A 19,179-nucleotide genomic window follows, 5' to 3' on the forward strand; every position below is an offset into this window, starting at 1 on the left:
ATAATGTATTTGTAAGACAAAGATATACATTGTTTCAAATTCAAACAACCGCACTTATTGATTCAAACATTGATTTGTTTGGACCATTCCAAATAACATTTATTTGGATACATTAGGTCTGTTTTTTATTGCTGCACTTTCTGAACTGGTACACACAGTGCAATAAGTTGAAGTGAAACAAATATATGTTTGTTTCACTTTAATTTATTGCACTGGTTCAGAGTGCAGCAATAAAAAACAGACCTAATAAAATTTATTACATCCAAAGAAATCTTTTTCTCTGTGTACATATGCATCGTATGATACGCGCGTGTCACACGTGAACATTTAAATCAAACTCTAAATTATGTAATTATAAGTGAGAATAAGGATACGGTCAACGCGATGCTACAAATACTTTAAAACAATTTTTGATTGGTCAATTTGTACAATACTTTTTTCTAATTGGTCAATCGAACGCTTCAAAGCATTTGTAGTGAGACTTTGATCGCAGCCTAAATGAAAGCAACGAAGCGCAAAATTACATTCACTAAGATTTAGCTTCGCACTTTATTTATCGTCCCGTTCGTAAAGTTGTGCCACTCTTCCAAATATTCCAAATATTCGGTTGTCTCGCCAGATACGATTCACGTCGAACGAATAAACTAGCTATATCATTTGTATCAAAAAACGGTACTTTTCACAACTAAATATATCTCGGGCGTGCGGTATATCGCACACAATTAGAAAATTGGTCACGAATTAACGCTAGTGGCGTGATTTTTTTTTTTTTTTTAATACTTCGATCACTTTCTCCGAGACATCTTGAACTCTGCGTTCATAAATTCGCGGGTCGTTACGAAAGAATGAAGAGAAAAGTAAAGGGACCTCTACATAGAAGTCGTAGACGGTCGTGGAGTCTTAAGTAGAAAACCAACCAATCACAATCAAATATAAGGAGAATACTTGATTAGAATTGGTCAGTTTTCCTACGACTTAAAAGTCCACGACCGTCCACGATTTCTATGTAGAGAACCTTTAAGAGAGCTTAAACGGTCTGCGTGGTTTTCGGATTGAGCGGCTCGGTCGCCTTCTGCTGAGCCCTTCTTGCGGCTCGCCGCTTTTTGTCCTTCGCCTCCGCTCCCAAGGCCAGAAAATTGTTGTGAAAGTATTCCTCGATCTCTGACAGCTTCTTCCCGTGCGTCTCCGGCAGCAATAGCCATACAAAAATAGCCGCCCCCACGGAAACACCGGCAAAGAAATACTGCACCGCATACGCACCTTGAAATAGAAGAATTTTCTTAGCCAAGTTTGTTCTATATACGAATATATAACCATTTTGAGAGATACATGATTCTCTAGCCTTAATTTTTAGTGAAATAACGATTAAATTAAGCGTTCAGATTAGATAAAAAGAATAAGAGAAATGAAAAATAAAAAAGTATATCAACGTAATTGGAATGTGGAAGAGACATCGTTGCAAGTAAGATATCACAATATACGATAGTTATAAGTTTGAGATATAAATATGCATTTCAAATGTACCTCCTAGGAAAATTTGCAAACTTCTATAGCTCTGTAACGCGGCGAACATGAGTAGATTCGCTATAGAATAACTGATGGAATGGGCGATCCCGCGGATTTCGGTCGGGAATAATTCCGCCGTCATAGTCCATGGAATGGTCAACATTCCGACCATCGACGTACACACGTAAAGTAACAGGCAAGCCACCGGTACCTGCGAGTACATCACGTATTTTCTTATACGTGCTTTAAAAATTAAATTTAACAAAATTATACGAGAAACACACGATTCTATAACTTACCCAATACCCGCTACGATCGCCATTCTTAATGTTCAGCGTGAAATAACCGGAGACGATCATACACACAGCCATCCCGATGGATGATATAATACACAACGATCGTCTCTTGTATCGCCTCAATAACCAAGTGTTTACCATGGAGCACAGGAAACGCGTCAGGCCCACCAAAATTGATGCTAAATACGCATCTACACCCGCACCCACTTCCTGAAAATTGTAGCAAGTTCTAATCTCCCGCATCCGTTATCACAAGGAAATTTTGCTCAAGTATCTAAAACATTTAGTTAGATCCGAAAATACTTTCGTTGGACTATCAAAATAATTATGTAAAACACTCAAACTAGTTGTTAGAACGTCAAAATTTTTTGCAGCATTTGCTCATCATGTTTGAGATTTCTACGCAATTACTTTGATGGTCCAACAAAATTATTTTTAGATCCGTAACTAATTAAATTTTTGATACTTTAGCAAAATCGTTCTTTTCGTGCAGTTATAAATCGATCGTCAATAAACAAAATTCCAAACAGAACACGAATCATCATGAAATGAAAATGACTACTAAGTCATTTTTCAATCAATTACAATTCATTTTAACTATATTTTGACGTTATCCTAACATTGTAAGTTGTTATCATTATATAATGATAACATAAATTATAATTGTATACGATTTATAAAATACGAAAAAACATAAGATACATAAATCCAGTGGATATATACATATATAAATATCTTTCAATTACTTGGAACCAAGTCACTGCGTAGAATAGCGTGATATAAATTCCGGAAAACTGTTGAAATAAGAAGAACAGGAAAAGTATTGCCATAGGTTTCCATCCAGTCGGTTTAAGAAATCCTCGCCATTTACTGGCCGCGCTACCGTGTTTGCTACGTCGTTGTTCGTTCAATTTAATTTCCTGTTCCTTCACAATATTGGTATATTGCACCAGGGCCACCGATGTCTTACTTTCCGATGTCTCATTCTTGTAAAGCCTACGTAAGGCAGAATTATCAATTGTTTACATATGTTAAAAATAAGAGATTGTAAAGTCTTGAGACAATCTTAAACATTTATTTTGAAGAACAATTTAATTAATTAGTAAATATCAACTCCTGCAATTAGTTTTCAAATTATTAGCTTTCAAGTGAAAGTGTTTATTGTTACACTGAACAAAATTTTTAGTTAAAAATGAACGAACCAAAAGATTCTGATCAATCAAAATTCTAGTTGAATGAGAGAGTTATCTTAATGAGAGAGTTATAATACATTCAATCAAGAAATTCTGGTTTTGTCCATATTTAACCAGAATTCCAATTAATGCAATCATACTCTTTCAGGTACCCATAGTTTTACATTTTCTTGTATTATTTGATGTCTATATGAATTTTATCATTTAATAATCAGATTAAATTATACCAGTCCAAAGACTTCTTGGCATCTTCTTTGCGGCCCTTCGAGATAAGCCAGACGGGCGACTCCGGCACGAGAAATTGCACCATAAAAATGGGTACAAACGAATAGGCGGTGCTGAAGTAAGCGACTATTTCCCAGCTTATGTAAGCACCCTTCAGATAACACAGCACCATGCCGAATGATGCCAGCGTTGGTCCAAATGAGATCAAGGATCCACGGAGTTCCGGCCTGGCTACCTCAGTGATGTAGACGATTGCTGGCGAAGTCATCAGGGCGGTTGCTAATCCGGTTAACAAACGACCGACTAGTAACATCGATATATTGGTCGATGTGCCAATTAAGATCCAGCCAATCAAAGAGGGAATCGCACCCATTTGCAGAGTTCTCACTCGACCAAACGTTTCCATGGAGAAGCCCCCTATTAAGGCACCAACTGGCGCACTCACGACAGCCAGACTGGCTGAAAAGTCGGATCGATATTATTTATTTTGCACTCCCTACCGTTTCACACCCTTAATTCTTAATTCATACTAATTTTCTCGTTATACTTTATATCTTTATTAGTTCAGCGCATTTTTAGATATACTTTTCCCGATATTATCGTATAAGAGCTATTTGTAATTCTTTACATATCTAAGCAGAACAACATGTCACAATAACATCAGAATAACATTAAAATGAATCGTGACTAAGTTAATGTCATTTTAACGTCAAAATGACGTTAAAGTGAATTATGAGTGATTTAATAATCATTTTGAAGCCATTTTGATGGTATTTCATGACGACTTTCGTTCTGCTCGAATACGTCTCAACAAAATCATATTCGAACGATCGACAATACAAGAGCTCGATTAGCTAGACTGAAAATTTGTATAGGTATAGGAAAAAAACAATCTTCTATTGTCGCGAGAAGATTGCAATGCCGATGAGCATAGATTGATCTTGCGTAACGCGAATTTAATCAGAGCACGAAGATCGAACGGACAACTGCCTCTAATGCAACACAAACACGCACGATGTGCACATATGGTTTTCTTTTGATAATTACAACTTTTATGTAATCACTCTCGTGACTGTACTTTATCAATAAGAAAAGATAACTAATTGTCAATAATGATTTTACGCGAAACTGACGCTACATTTACAATAGCTACTCATTTATTTTACGATAAACATATCTTGCTTACATAACTATAAGTAGATTATTATCTCGCATCGTCATTATTTTGAGTACTTATGAATGTATTATTCAAAAAAAGAGATCACAAGTGGTTGTCATAATTCGTAATTAATATTACGTGCGTAATCTTCGTTGAATAAAGCGATTTGCAATACGTTACACTATTATCACTTTTGTCTCGCATATACAGGGTGTTTCAAAATTCGCGTCCGCGAAGTACAAGACGTGATACTTTATGCTAAAACAACTTTTTCCTTTAACCAAATTGCGTCCGATAAATAATTTTTGCGCTTATTTGTTGACTTCAACCTGCTCTCCCGCAAAAACTACTTATCGGACGCAATTTTGCTAAAGGAAAAAATTATTTTTTGTGCTAAAACGAACAACTTTTTCCTGTAGTAAAATTACATTCGACAAATAATTCTTGCATTTACTCGTACAACTTCAACCTGCTCTCCTGCAAAAACTACTTGTCAGACGCAATTTTGCAAAAGGAATAAGTTGTTTCTTTTAGCATAAAGTATCACGTTTTGTACTTGCGTGAAATTTGAAACACCCTGTATATATATTTGTACAATACATATATTTGTACTCACCTATCCAGGAAGTTTGTTCGCGCGTGGCATGTAACCGTGCGTTTTCCTTCTCGAGATGAGGAATGAGAGTCGCTGAATATGCCATGGTGAAGCCCACCGCTATGTGGAAAGACGCTGCGATGATGCAGGCAGCGATCTGTGAAGGTTGAAAATTGCTATGCATAGCTTTCGTAAAATTTTACCTTGGTTTTCTACTTTATCACGATACTTTTAAGATCCGCGAAACGAATGAAGGTACCATTTCATGCAGCTAATTAAAGCTGGCGTTTTATCCCCACTTCATCAATTTTCGTATACAGCGAAATTACGCTCAAAATTCGATATTGTTCAACTGATAGCGAAACATCGCTGAAAGCTGAAATACATGACATGTCATGTCATATATTCATTTGTAGAATATAGCGATATGAATATTATCGTAAATATATTTTATTTTATATTGAATTCAGTGTCATAAAAAAAAATTAGTGTCTTCGTTAGCTTAAAGCTAGCGAAGATACGCTCCATGAAAAAGAAGCAGGAGAAGAGCAAATAGCTTTTGAACGTTGCTTTGATTGTGATGGAGTGGGGGTAAAAAGCCAGCTTTCCTACGCTGCATAAAATTGCACCTTAAACGAGAACAAACTCTGAAACTTATTTTTTTATCTCTTTTCACTATGATTTCTTTAAGATATCGATGAATTGTTTTCAAAAGATATTATTTAAAAAAATATGTATTATTAATTAGAATGCAAAAAAAATTCTGTTATTAAATCTAATTTAATGATCGAATACTATTCAAACAGAAGATCATATAAGGAAAGATGGTTTTGCTAAAGTATCTAAAAATTTTACCAGATATAGATCTAAAAATAATTTTGTTGGATCATTAAAATAATTGTAGAAAATATGTAAGTGTTGATATAACAAAAAGTTTTTAACATTCTAGCAACCAGTTCGAGCGTCTTGCATAATTATTTTCGTCCACACAAAATAATTTTCAGATCTGTATTTAGCTAAATTTAGATATTTCAGTAAAATTTCTTTCATTCTTTTTACGTAGCTTTTGCATAATTATTTTCGTCCACACAAAATAATTTTCAGATCTGTATTTAGCTAAATTTAGATATTTCAGCAAAATTTCTTTCATTCTTTTTACGTAGCTTTTGTAAAGCTTTTCTTTCACATGGAAAACGTACTACCACTCGAAAATAGAACGAAGTAATTATCTTCTCTTTTCTTGGGATAATGATATAATTGATACCTCTCGGATGGCATTTCTAAGGTTCGTCGGTTCGACGAAACCTTTGTTGAGGCTCCGACTCGAGACGATCGCATCTTTAAAGCACTCTCGCTCATTCTCTTCGATATTCTTCGATGCTTCTCGCTCCACGCTGAAACACAATGGGGATGTCATTAATCGATCGTCAAATAAACTGAGAACTAACGTTGTACTGACGCGAAATTAATCGACTCGTCTTTTACTGTGTTTTTCGTATCTCTTTTCTGAACACATTGCAATTTACAAATGTTTTTTACTCGTTTGTCACGCGCGTTACTTATTCGTTCGACTTTTCGGCATGCCACTTAAGTGACGACGCAGCACATCGTCTTATCCTGTGTTCATTTAAACTATGGTCATAAATGTTTATCGCGTCGATCCTCGACTATGTGTTGGTTTCTCGCAAGTTTCATATATCAAAACGCAATTCACAATCGATAGCAATGTGTAATCCTTAAAATTAAATTAAATACAAACTGATATAATTAAGCCGTGTTGATCCATTGAATATTTTTTATTACAATAAAAAACGCGATGATTTATTTTTATTGACAACAATTATAACATTTATGCATGATAATGCTATATATTTTTAAAAAAGTTTTAATTAATATAATGAATTGTTTTTCGTTAATACACGGAAAGAACGGTTTTTAAGTATCTAAAAATTTAGCTAGATAAACAAATCTGAAAATAATTTTATTGAACCATTAAAATAATTATGTAGGTCACTCAAACTGGTTGTAAAAACTTTTTTGCAGTACTGTTTATGCTCGAGATTTTTAAGTAATTATTTTTGGATCTCTGTAGCTAATTTTTTTACACCAGCAAAATCGTTCTTTCCGTGTGTACATTATTTTTCAATCGATTTTTATGATCAATATTTTTCTCTTTTATTTTCGATTCTATTTTTTATTTGACATACGTTTCTAAACAGTAAAAATGTCTAATCTATTACGAAGTTGCAATAAGCTAATGCTGTATTTATGGCGCTATTTCGCTCGCAACTTGACAGCTTGACGTAAAAGTCACGTAATTTTTAGAAGCAACACAGCTTACATTAAGTAAAGATATATATTTATCGAATTCTGTTTTCTCTCGTAAACATTTCCTGAGCATCGAATGTATTATATGAATTACGAAAACTAATTTCTCTCTTAAATAGGTCTAACTGTAACAACATGCCTTTTGTAATAGCTTCAAATTTTGTGATGCAATTTCAAGTACAATTGTCATACTTGTGACATTTATTTGCAATAAAATTTATCTAATTATAGCATAATTAATAATCTTGTATCATCACGAATCAAAAGGAAAAAAATTAACGTAAAATATATACGAAAAAGAAATTATGCTTATTAAAACATTTATCCTTGAAATTATGTTTATTAAATGAATAACTTTTACTTTTAATTTGTAATTTTTTTAAAATTCAGATATTTAATTTTTTTTACAATAATATTAAATGTCCGAATATCAGTTCGGAGAATAATAAGACCATTGGTCTCAATCAATTGATTTACCATGCAAGGAAACGCAAACCGCTGGTTGTGTCTGCTAAGCATAGACAATGTCAAAACGATAGTCTCCAACCGATTGTCTCGCATAACAATGAGATCATGTGGATGGATTCTCGAACCTGTTGCACTGTGACTTATTTATCATGGCGAACTAATTTATATATCATTATAAATCAACATCGTTTTAATTTAATTTATTAAATCGTTTTAATTTAAGAAGAAATGCTATGAAAAATGAGATCTGCTTATTTTTAATGATGATTATTTTTTTAATCAACAGGCTTGTTGAAAATTCATCATTATTTTATATAAATTATGTATAAATATACAGAATATTATTCATCGTCGATTAATATGTTTTTTAATTCTTGTATTACAAGTTTGACCATGAATCTCATCTTTCTAAGCGTGATAATTTTCTTCACACAGGCACTTAGCTAACAATTAATTAACACGAATAAAACGTTTGAAAACGCCTCTCGTTAAATGAATGGTTGTTCTCAGTTAAAAAACGACGATCTTGGTTAGATACAATTATATACTTGATGCGAATTAACGCGCGTTAATTCTCGTATTATTGAACACAGTTGAATCTGGTTTCTAGCCGTGACTTTAACAAGTTGGGAGGCAAACAGATTGCAGTTTAACAAATCTATTTATAGCTTTTTTAGGTCTAGTCTTAGATAGTCGGGTATATTTTTTTTAATTCAAATGATTACTTTATATTAGACAATTCAATCAATTATTATTTTACAGTGCTGTAATAAAATTTTATGAAAACAGTTCCTGCATTTTTCAACTCATTATGCAACTTCATGAAATTTTCACGTAAGATTTTAAACAATTATGTATACTACTTTGAATAATGTTGCTCTCTTTCTCTCTTTCTTTTATGCGATAGGTGATAAATATAATATAGATAATTGATTATATACAGTACATGTTGTTACAAACTATTTATATATTTAATTTGAAAACAAAAAATGATCATGTCTATATGGAATTCAATTCTTATTGTGTCTTCAGGGTCGAAACGTTTTCATTTATCCGAAGGAGATAAAATTATTGCCGCGATTATATCATTAAGAAATTTACAGACAATGACTAACTCCTCGAGTCGACCATCGCAATTACTGCGATTACGTCAGGAAACACAATGATTTTCATAATATATTATTTTTTGCTTAATATTTTCTTAAAATAGTCTTAAGTTCGTCATTTCTTTCCTCGTCACGAATCTATTTTCGATAAGGCCACGCTCGTAACTTCTCCGAACGTCATACGAAAAGTACGTGCGATGCAGAGTACTGAAAACTGCTCCAAGATTAAATATTTGGTTATCCTATATCCAGATATTCAACATTTAATTTAAGTGTTGAATTTGAAACTCGAAAATATTTTGCACAAAGTGAGTAGAAAAACCTTAAATCGGCTTATATTCGCGAAGCAAATCCACAAGGTTTACACTCGCTGAACCTGTATTCTTCACGAACAATATGCTTGGATGCCCAAACTAAGTACACCTCTTTGTCATGCCGGTCCCCATTTTTCTGATACCCAGAATAGAAAGAAGGTCAGACCAGAATTAATATTCACGGGCTACATTCTTTATTCAAATCGTGATTTATTCTAACAATACATTAGAAGAATACATATCGCGATAATACCGAGGTTTTCGCGGAATTCATGCTATACGTGGCAGACGTATGTAAGTAAATTGTTGGCTCTCAAAATATCGATTCTATTTATGAAGACATGTCGACTCGTGCAGACACAAGATGGTTACGTTACATCTTTTACGGCAGTCTATACATCGACATGTAAATTTTTTATATCACTTCCGCAACAGTTGCATTGTTATTACAAGCGTGCGCTTGCGGCAAGAGTCAGTTTGACATTTCCCATGAGCGAAAGGCGGGGTAGCCATTTCACTTTGCATGTCGTCATCGGGGGAACTAATTACTACAGCTGACTTACGTACTTTGCGTGCTGTTAGGGGTATCACCTGCACTCACGGGACTTATGACGGCATTTCTTGCTTATTCAACTCGTATTTTTTAAAATTATTTTAGACCCATTTCCACAACTCACGATTAATTCTTAATTGATCTGATTAATTCAAGAAATGGAAAGAGATGAGGACTAGATTGAATTTGGTTAATGGATCTTCTACAATAAACTATTAGTCATAAATCAGAAGTTAGAAGCTAAAAATTGACCAATCACAGTCGTCAGTTTTTAACCGAATCTTAGACCCAGTTCCACAACTCATGGTTAATTCTTAACCGAGGTTCAACTTATTCATTGTTCTAGAATTGGAAAGAGATGAGAAATAAGTTAAACCTCGGTTAAGAGTTCACTGTGAACTGTGGAACTGGGCCTTAATGTTATGACCGCAGTCTTTGATGGCTCGTTTATTATTCCACGCGAATCCCGTCGTCGCGAATCACTGCTACTGTTGGTGGAAGGATCTTTCGCGGGATCATTTTACGTTTGCATCAGCTAAAAGTAGACGTAACCACTCGCGGCATTGACCTTGGCCCTGATTCAACAAAAATAGTAACAATGCTAGCGTGACATAAGCAAACGGATAAATTGTGGACATGGCTTGATCTGTGTTGCTGTTTTCCGGTTAACACATTTTGTTCCACGCGAACATCAAAGTCCGAATCAAGATATAAATCGAACGTATAAAAATAAACAATTTGCAACGCAAATTAAACATACATGGATAGTTCTACGAATGTCGTATCTGTTACGTTAAAGGTTACGTTATCAATAACGCCCATATATGATGCGATAAATAGATCTGACACCGATGAAAACACGATTAAATTAGAAAATTCCCGCATCTGTGTAAGAGATCGAATTATGTTAAGTGTGATTTTGTGATAAGACACTAAGTGTCACGTCGCTCTTACATACGTTTATTGAGAAAATACTACCCTACCTGTTATTCTATCGATTAAACAGTCCATAGCTCGGTAATAAAATTTGCGATATGAACACAACGAAATCCGCGTTTCCTGTATGAAACACTCACGAGAATACTTTAGCGCAATTTCCTTTTATTCCGACTAGAGATGATCATTTTTTGTGCAACGATCACGAGTTACATTACATCATCGATTTCGCATGGTTAACATGTGATGTGGCTCTTGTGCCAAAACACAAGTTAAAAGGATTTTTAAGTTTATTTTAAGCAATGACTTTTTCAGAACAAGTATGTAAATTTTATAATTGTCATCGATTGAAAAACGATCTTTTTCTTCATTCTGACCAGTTTTGTTTTTAAGATTTTGAAAAACGAACCTAATATACGCGATTATAATGGACGTGGGGAAGAAACGTCCACAAACTTCTAATGTAGTTCCACCGACTTTTTTTGCGACATTCAAGAGACAATTTGTCACGAGAAACTAACGTCACACGCATCAATTCGAGGTCAAAGATTAATTGGTGAGCGATCTCGCAATCGAGTGTCCATTCGCGAGTCCTCCTTTTGACTGCAATCTCAAAAATCTGTTGCCAATTGAAAAACTTTACTTTGCTAAATACTTGAGACATTGATTTGAGCGTGATTCAGCCCTTAAATCTCTTTTATCTCGATATTGATAATTCAAAATTATTAAATTGTTATTTTATTAGTAGATTGGTTATTATTTTATTATAAATTTTGCTTTAATAAAAACTTTGCTTATTATTTTAGTTAATAAGCTTTGTGTATTATTGACATGTTCCAACTTTGATTAATTATTTTATTATTGAATTATTCGCTGTTTTTAAATTTGAGATAAAACTTAACAATTTAAATCGCTTCGTTATCAACGATGATTTTAGCTGTCCACTTTTTGCTTGCCGATATCTAAATTTTTAAACAAAACATAGTTATCTTGCTTCTCTCACATGCTTTAATTTCAATTTTGATAACACATTGCTCTTCTATAACTTTTAATATTTCAAAATAATACGCATAACGCTCTCTGTTTATGTAATTATAAAGAACGTAACGAAATTGAATTACAATTTGAATCATATCTCTTAATTAAGATACTTCAGTTTTACGTAAACAAAACTGGTTCTTCGAGTGAGTCTTCCTATTAAGGTAGCCGCAGGCTAAAAAGTCGTCTGCGTTTAAAAGACATCCATCAAGTTCGTCTCGTAAAACCATGACAATTATGTAACAATCGGACAGAATTTTTCTTGCGACTTTGCGACGTCCGCGTATTTAGTTATATTCGAAACTATTTATTTTTGTGCATTCTTATGATGGAGACAAAAGCAAGGAATTCAAAGAAATCTTTGAGGGTCCTCAAACAACAGTTAGATTCTCGGTTAGGTACCTTTCTTTTCTATCAAAATACAAAAGAAAGAATTTTTTGGGAAGGCAAATCTCCCAAATTTTCTAAAGAACACTTATAAAAATATTTGAATTAATCTGAAGATATTTGGAGGCGTGTCTTTTTTATATATAGTATAGTAATCTGATATTTCACTTCAATCAACAAATTTCATCATTTCCATGTTGAAGTGAAATATCAGTAAATTATTGTGTATTTCTAAGGGCCACTTCGACCAATTCCTATTAACTATTTAATAGACGGTTAGTCCATTGGAATGGAATTGGACAATCATATCTCTCATTAACAAATGCGATGGAACTATGGAAGTATCCCTTAATTAAGGATTTATTTTCTCCATAAATAAAAAAAAGGCTTCTAAGAAATTTGTACAAAAAAAATAGTGTAAAAAATACTCAATATCTAAATTAATACAAGGATTAGATATTTTAAGATTTATGTTTTTTTCTACAACGATAAGACATGTTGAGGTAAAAATATATTTACAGAACAGCTATGTACTTTTAGAGTTCTGCCATGTGTTACGTATTACGTACAAAAAATAGGAAGAGATAAAGAGCAAGGAATGCCCTCAACACAAAGAACAAAAAAAATTTTTACGGTCTTATTCAAAGCTTTTTGATGGATCGTACAAATAGATTTTGTGCTTATTTATTCAATCGTCCCTTTTCTGATAATAAAATATTTCTCGTATTTTTCATCGAAATCCAAAGCATTCACGTAAATTCGAGATTGTCTAAATAAATCTCGATTCATCATCGAAGTTCACGTTCATCTCGCTTGTCATCTTTAAACGCTTGCTTTTATAATCATATACGGAAAGAATACTTTTACTAAAATATTAAAAAATTTCGTTAAACATAGATCTAAAAATAATTTTGTTTGACTTGGTTTCATCAATGTAATTAACTTTAATCTCGACTCAACTTACTGTTTATTTTTTTCTATTTCTCAAAATTAAGAATTTTTAGAATTAAAAAAAAATAAAAAGTTAAACAAAAATTAAAGTTAATCTTACATTGATGGAACCGGACATTAAACCATCAAACTAATTATAGGACACAAGCTAGAATATCAAAACTTTTTGCAGCATTAAGGCTTAAACACAATAGACACAGGCAATAGGAACAGGCAATAGGAAATAACGAGCCGTCCAATCAGAGCTCTGGTGTGTAAGTTCGATATCATATCCCAAAGCTCTAATTGGACGACTCGTTATTCTCTGTTGCCCGTGCCTATTGCCTGTGCCTATTACGTTTAAGCCTTTACTCATTATGTCCAATATCTAGCTAATTTTTTAGATACTTAAACAAAATTATTCTTTCGTGTAGAATCTATAAATCACAAAAAGAACTCCGACGAAAATATCGATTCAATGAGACAATCGAAGTATAAAAGTCGATGTTTTATAATGGCGATGTCTTCGACGGGAATAAACGTATATGAATAATATATTCTCACCTCAATGAATAAGGATCCATCGTGTCTTTGTGTTCTCAATCGAACTACTATTCGGTCGACACGCGTATCTCTCTTAGCTTCTTCTGCTTTCTGTTGATTAGCGCTAGTCACGTGGGCGTATCCCTACAAATAGGCCCTCGTCAACTCTGTTCAACGTTAGCCAACATCTTAAGCCTGAAATTAAATTACATTACTGCTCGTATTACTAAAAGTATAACATTATTACGTTACAACATAAAAAATTTCCCTCTAATCGTTATATAAATATATTTGGAGCATCATTATTATGTATCAGGGTTTTCTTGTCGAACTCAGGTTACAAGTTACACAATGTAGATTCTTGAGTAAGGACTCTGTCCAGCATTGTCTCACAACTATCTTATCACATTTAAACAAAAAAGCACTCAATATCTCGGTTACGGCGATTCACGCACTGAGAAAAATATTTCGTATTTGTAACTATATAATTACTGTAATTATGATTATTACTGCTATAATAATAATAACAGTAACTATGTATATAGTTGACAACCTAAAATGACTATAATTATAATTATTATAACCATAAAATAGTTGAAATTATCTTAAAAATGATTCAAGTGACTATAATTTTATGGTTATCACATAGTTACTGTTATTATTATTATAGCAGTTAATAATCATAATTATAGTAATATATAATTATAGTTACAAATACAAAACATTTTTCTCTGCGATGTAACAATTTTGTGGTTACTATTCTGTGTGAACAATGACTTTCTATGTCGGATGCAAAACCGATTTTTCTCCTTGCGCGTCGTGAAACTGCAAAATAAGGATTTTTCATCACTTTTTTTCTCTTTCTCTATCTCTCGTACATTTTCCTGTTTCTTTTCTTCGATTTATTAAATTACATTAAGATGAAATAAGATAATATAGAGAAATGAAACCACAAATTTCGTGTGATTATCATTAACTGTTCATTCTCTCGACCCCATTATGAATTTTTTTTTATATAGTTACTCGCAGGAAACGACTTATATACAACTCGTGCCAAGTAAACGAGCGTTCACACGGATTGTTGCCTCGTTTCAATGATTTCTACGCTCTAGCACGGATGGCCATCAGTATTTCTCCGGTGACTAACGATCGCCATGGGTCCCAGAAGAATTGAGCCCAGCGTCTGTCGTATAACCGGCGATTTCATCTAAATTGCTCGCACGCGCGCGCGTCTTATCCGACTTTCATCCCGCATAACTTCCACCCGACGACTTGCGAGCGTCAATAAACCAAGAAACCATCGGCCGTTGTATCTGGAATTCAACAGCGTGACAAAGGATAAAACTGACCAAGAATAAAATAGAGCGGTCACAAAATGGTAGTAACTTTTTAATCGACAGACTCCGGCACGTTTATTTAAAAATAAAATCTAATAATGACGATTTAATCAGGTTGATATGATTTCGCACCTAAACGCGTAAACGGATGACACTTCTATTCGCGACAGAATCTTGCAGGATTCTCTCGAGAGAGAAGCAAAAGTAACTGGCAGTTTTGCATCGCTATTTTTTTCTTCTTGTGCAAAGGAGGAAAGAATTGGTTAGCGTTCGCGGATAATTTATGCGTGTCGCGGCGCAAGAAACATTTCGCGGCGCAGCAAAACACCGTAATTGTCATGGAGAACGATCTATCATCTTGCAAATGGCACTTTATTAGCGGATGTTAAAAACTAAAGAAAATTCTACAAATTCTCGAGATAAGAGTCGGTGAGCAATAATATGCAACTTTCTTTAGCATTTCGAGGAGTCTTCCAACACGCACTTAACTCCGTGAAAGCGATGCGTTGCACGAGCACAAAGACTCTTTAGCCTTTTAGAAAAGAAAATCGTCTTATTTTTTGTTATTTGTAACGAATTATTATTATAAAATATTTAGATTGATTCTTTTCGAATTTGTAAGCACATGCGTCTATCACTGTCCAATTTTATTTTGCACTTCTCTATCTCTCTTTTACAAATTATTCTACTTTAAAATTATTTTCAATTTTATTTTATACTGAAACAAAGAAATTTAATTTTTCATTACAGATCTAAATGTTTCAAGTCGCAGAGTTCGACTTTGAATTAAGTGTTGATTGCATCCACAAGAGTAGATGCGACTCATAGATGTAGGTGGATTATAATTACGCCATTACGCGTTTAAAATTACATTGAAGTGAAACAAATCTTCTAGATTAGTCATACATATAGATGAACAAAGGAAGAATCGTTGGCCTCGTATGAGGGTCAAGCTAGTACCGGCTTCGTGTGAAGTCAGGATGTAGAACCGAGTTAAGTAAGCTGCTTTTTTTTTTTAAATCTCCTTTGCAAGAAAACATAACGAAGAAAATAAATCGTTTGCCTCTCCACTACTTTGCGTAAACCCGATGCGATGTTGCTGCAATCGATCCTGTCATTCTACAAGATTCTTGTAACATCACCGAGAGACAGGTTGATTGTCACTTCGTGGAATAAAGGTCGTAAAAGTCGTTGCGATTGCACGAGGAAGCAGTTGCATCGCTGTCGGTCGAAACAAATTAAGTACGAGTATCGTAAATTTATGCCTACTTCTATTAATGTAGATTGACTCCAATCTCGGTTTAACTTAATCTTCATCTTTTTCTAATTCTTAGAACTAAAAAAAGATGAGGAGTTAATTGAACCGAAATTAAAATGAAATTGCATTGTATAATAGGAACAGTCATTAGAACTTAAACGAGATAATCCGTACTATACATACACACACATGGATCGATGTGAAATCGATGTGTAAGTTCCAAATTTCAATGTAATAAGAAAAGCGTGCGACGATGAGAACCTTTATCGCTGTTGAAAATCGAATTCATTAAAGCTATGAGACTCAACACTTAATTTAAATGTAAATACTGTAGAATTATACTGCCAATTACATTACGTCGATATTGTTTGATGAATGAACGCATTTAAATCTATTGAACGCAATTAAATCTACCATGTCTAATAGACTGATGATAAATCTACCGAGATAAATTTTTTATCCTCTTTATTATCTGATAACTTGATAATATATTAAGTTTAAATTTCATAAATTCTAGAATCATTTCCGATAAGAATTATGTTTAAAATAATATATTCATCGATCTCATTGTACTTTTGTGTGTTTCTTGAGATTTTACATTATTTTATTTTTCTATTAAATCAAAATTCTTATACTAATCAAATTTGTTGAAAAGGAATTTATAGAAATCTGATTATTCATACAATATAATTCATTTTTAATATGATTTGTTTTTAATAAAAATTTGAATAGATGTTATCTTTTATCGCAACATACCGACAAATTATTTTTATATAGTTCTGTGCTTAACTTTCAAATTATATTTGGGTTAGAAAGAAAAATGTTTGTTTTAAAGATGTCGATTTTAAAATTGTGTGTGTGACCTTAAAATATCTCTTTTTTTCAAATACAACCTTATAAATAGACCGCTGATATTTATGCAAAATACTTAACTGAAGATTAACCATCGGACAGTTCTAGCAATCAATCATTGTTCGTTAAAGAGTTATTAAAAAATGAAGTAGAAAACTTGAGATTGTTATCTGTAAATATGCAATTTATGCAAAATATGCATTTCATGTAAAATATTCAGTTAAGTATCTTGCATAAATATTCAGTCTACACGGAGAAAATTTTATATTAAGTTTTAATACAATTTTAAATTAGGCTTTACTATGTCTTGTATTTTTGATGGACTCTCACAACATGATTCCGACTTAACTTTTACTAATACTAATTTGTATCACATAAATAAAGTAATTATTTTGTTAAGCCATATTCTAACATGAAAACAGTTAATTTTTACTATGGTACGCAAACAAAATTTGCTAGGTATATTTGACTTTGTAATAAAAAATTTTTACTATGAAAAAGTGTAAAAATTACGTTATATTATTGTTTTAAAAAAAATAACTATATCATTTAAACTTATAATTTACATGAAGACCGCAGCTACTACCACACACATTATAGTAATTTTAAATATAAAATTTTCTCCGTGTACTTATGTGAGTTTCATTCTCTGTACAAAGCACAGTAAAACTGTATGTGTGAGCAACATATCCTCACAAATATTAGAATTGACCATTTTGACTCTTTGTCCCAACTCTATAATCCCAATGTTTACATGAGCCCACAAGAATCGATCGATCCACTGCGGATCAATGCCCTGACGTTACATCGCAAAGAACAGTAAATAAATCAACAGATACGCGTGCTGTCAGTAGATCTGTCCATTTTGGATACATTTCGATATTACTTGCTCTACTTTTTTCTCCTTGAGTGTACAATTTCTTTTTAAATACAGATAACGTGAAAAAATAGACAGAACAAGCTATCTTGACGATAACAGCCAGTTGACGTTTTAAAACTTACCTCAGTGCACCTATTCATTTACTATTATAAAAATTATTATTCGCGCAATTAATATAAACATCCTCCTTTCCCTCCCAAATAATAATAACTATCTCGTGAAATATGTGTAATAAATTAATGGAAAATATATGAAAGAAAAATATTTTAACGAATAAAGTTAAAGAAATCCATGCGTATTTAGCTTTTCTAAAATTCCAGAGACTCACGAGATTTGAGTTGTTCTAGCTTCTAATCACGTGAATTTGGATCTGCCCATTCGGGCACTCACCTCTCCAAGCCGCTTCAGGAATCGATCCTTCGTCGAGCGCCGCGAACGTTCACGAGGGCAGGGAATGGACAAAACTGGGCTGGGAAAACGGTCGGAGTCGCTAGAGCCAGGAACTCCTCTCGTATTTGTTTGACGAAACTACTTCGTGATAGGAGTGACAGAGACGCGACGCGGCACAATGCTATCCGACAACGCGATTCGGATCGATCGGCGAACGTGTGGCCGGACTTCCCTGCTCAGCGGCTGCTAGACGACTGAGCCTTGAAAACCTCATTGCCTCGTTTCCTCTACGTGCTCCTTCCCCTTCAGCTCGGATTCGGCCTGTATTGTATTACCGTTATCCACACTGTTTCTGTGGTGGTGGTTGGCTAAGGGTTGATGGGGGCTTCGCCGCCGTCAGTCATCACGTCTGACCGATCATCTGTCTAAGCTCAGCCTTATGATTCTTCGCTTTGTCCATACAGCATTCCAAACAAAATACTAGGTAAGTATATACGTTACCAACCTGACTGTGTGTGTAACAAAATATTAATAAATTAATTCCTCAGACACAGGATGCGTTACCTGATTGTGAAAAAAATTGTAATGACATGGAATTCTTCACGTTAATTTTACAATTATATATACAAATATATATTAAATAATTTGGACATTATTGAATAAAAAGGCACAAAAAATTTGCAGACAACAATTGTTTTTTAAATAGTTTCTGAAGTTGATGTACCGGAAGTTAACTAGAATCGTGAGAGGTCAATGATTATGAGGCTTATATTTTTATTCACGCTTCCGTTCTTTTTCCAGCTGATAAGTATAATGGACATTTTCTAGCTATTTTTGTTAGCTCCTGAAAGAAGCTTATGAGAAAACAAATAGAAAAAGGGCTGT

General features: G+C 33.5%; 1 protein-coding gene across 1 annotated transcript; it reads right to left on the reverse strand.

Annotated features, from left to right (window-relative positions):
- Positions 1-497: 497 nt before the first annotated feature.
- Positions 498-18,536, reverse strand: LOC108765889 (facilitated trehalose transporter Tret1). Its single transcript, XM_018514765.1, has 10 exons — positions 18,295-18,536; positions 13,599-13,772; positions 6,239-6,368; positions 4,996-5,131; positions 3,223-3,679; positions 2,549-2,798; positions 1,806-2,012; positions 1,525-1,717; positions 1,022-1,260; positions 498-861 (listed from the first exon to the last, which is right to left on the reverse strand). Exons 2-9 carry the CDS (start codon positions 13,616-13,618, stop codon positions 1,028-1,030), a joined length of 1,626 nt encoding a protein of 541 aa, XP_018370267.1. The 5' UTR covers positions 13,619-13,772; positions 18,295-18,536; the 3' UTR covers positions 498-861; positions 1,022-1,027.
- Between the last annotated feature and the right edge of the window lie 643 nt (positions 18,537-19,179).

The sequence above is a fragment of the Trachymyrmex cornetzi genome, unplaced genomic scaffold (genome assembly GCF_001594075.2).
Source record: "Trachymyrmex cornetzi isolate Tcor2-1 unplaced genomic scaffold, Tcor1.1 scaffold56, whole genome shotgun sequence".
In the NCBI taxonomy this organism is placed as follows: Eukaryota; Metazoa; Arthropoda; class Insecta; order Hymenoptera; family Formicidae; genus Trachymyrmex; species Trachymyrmex cornetzi.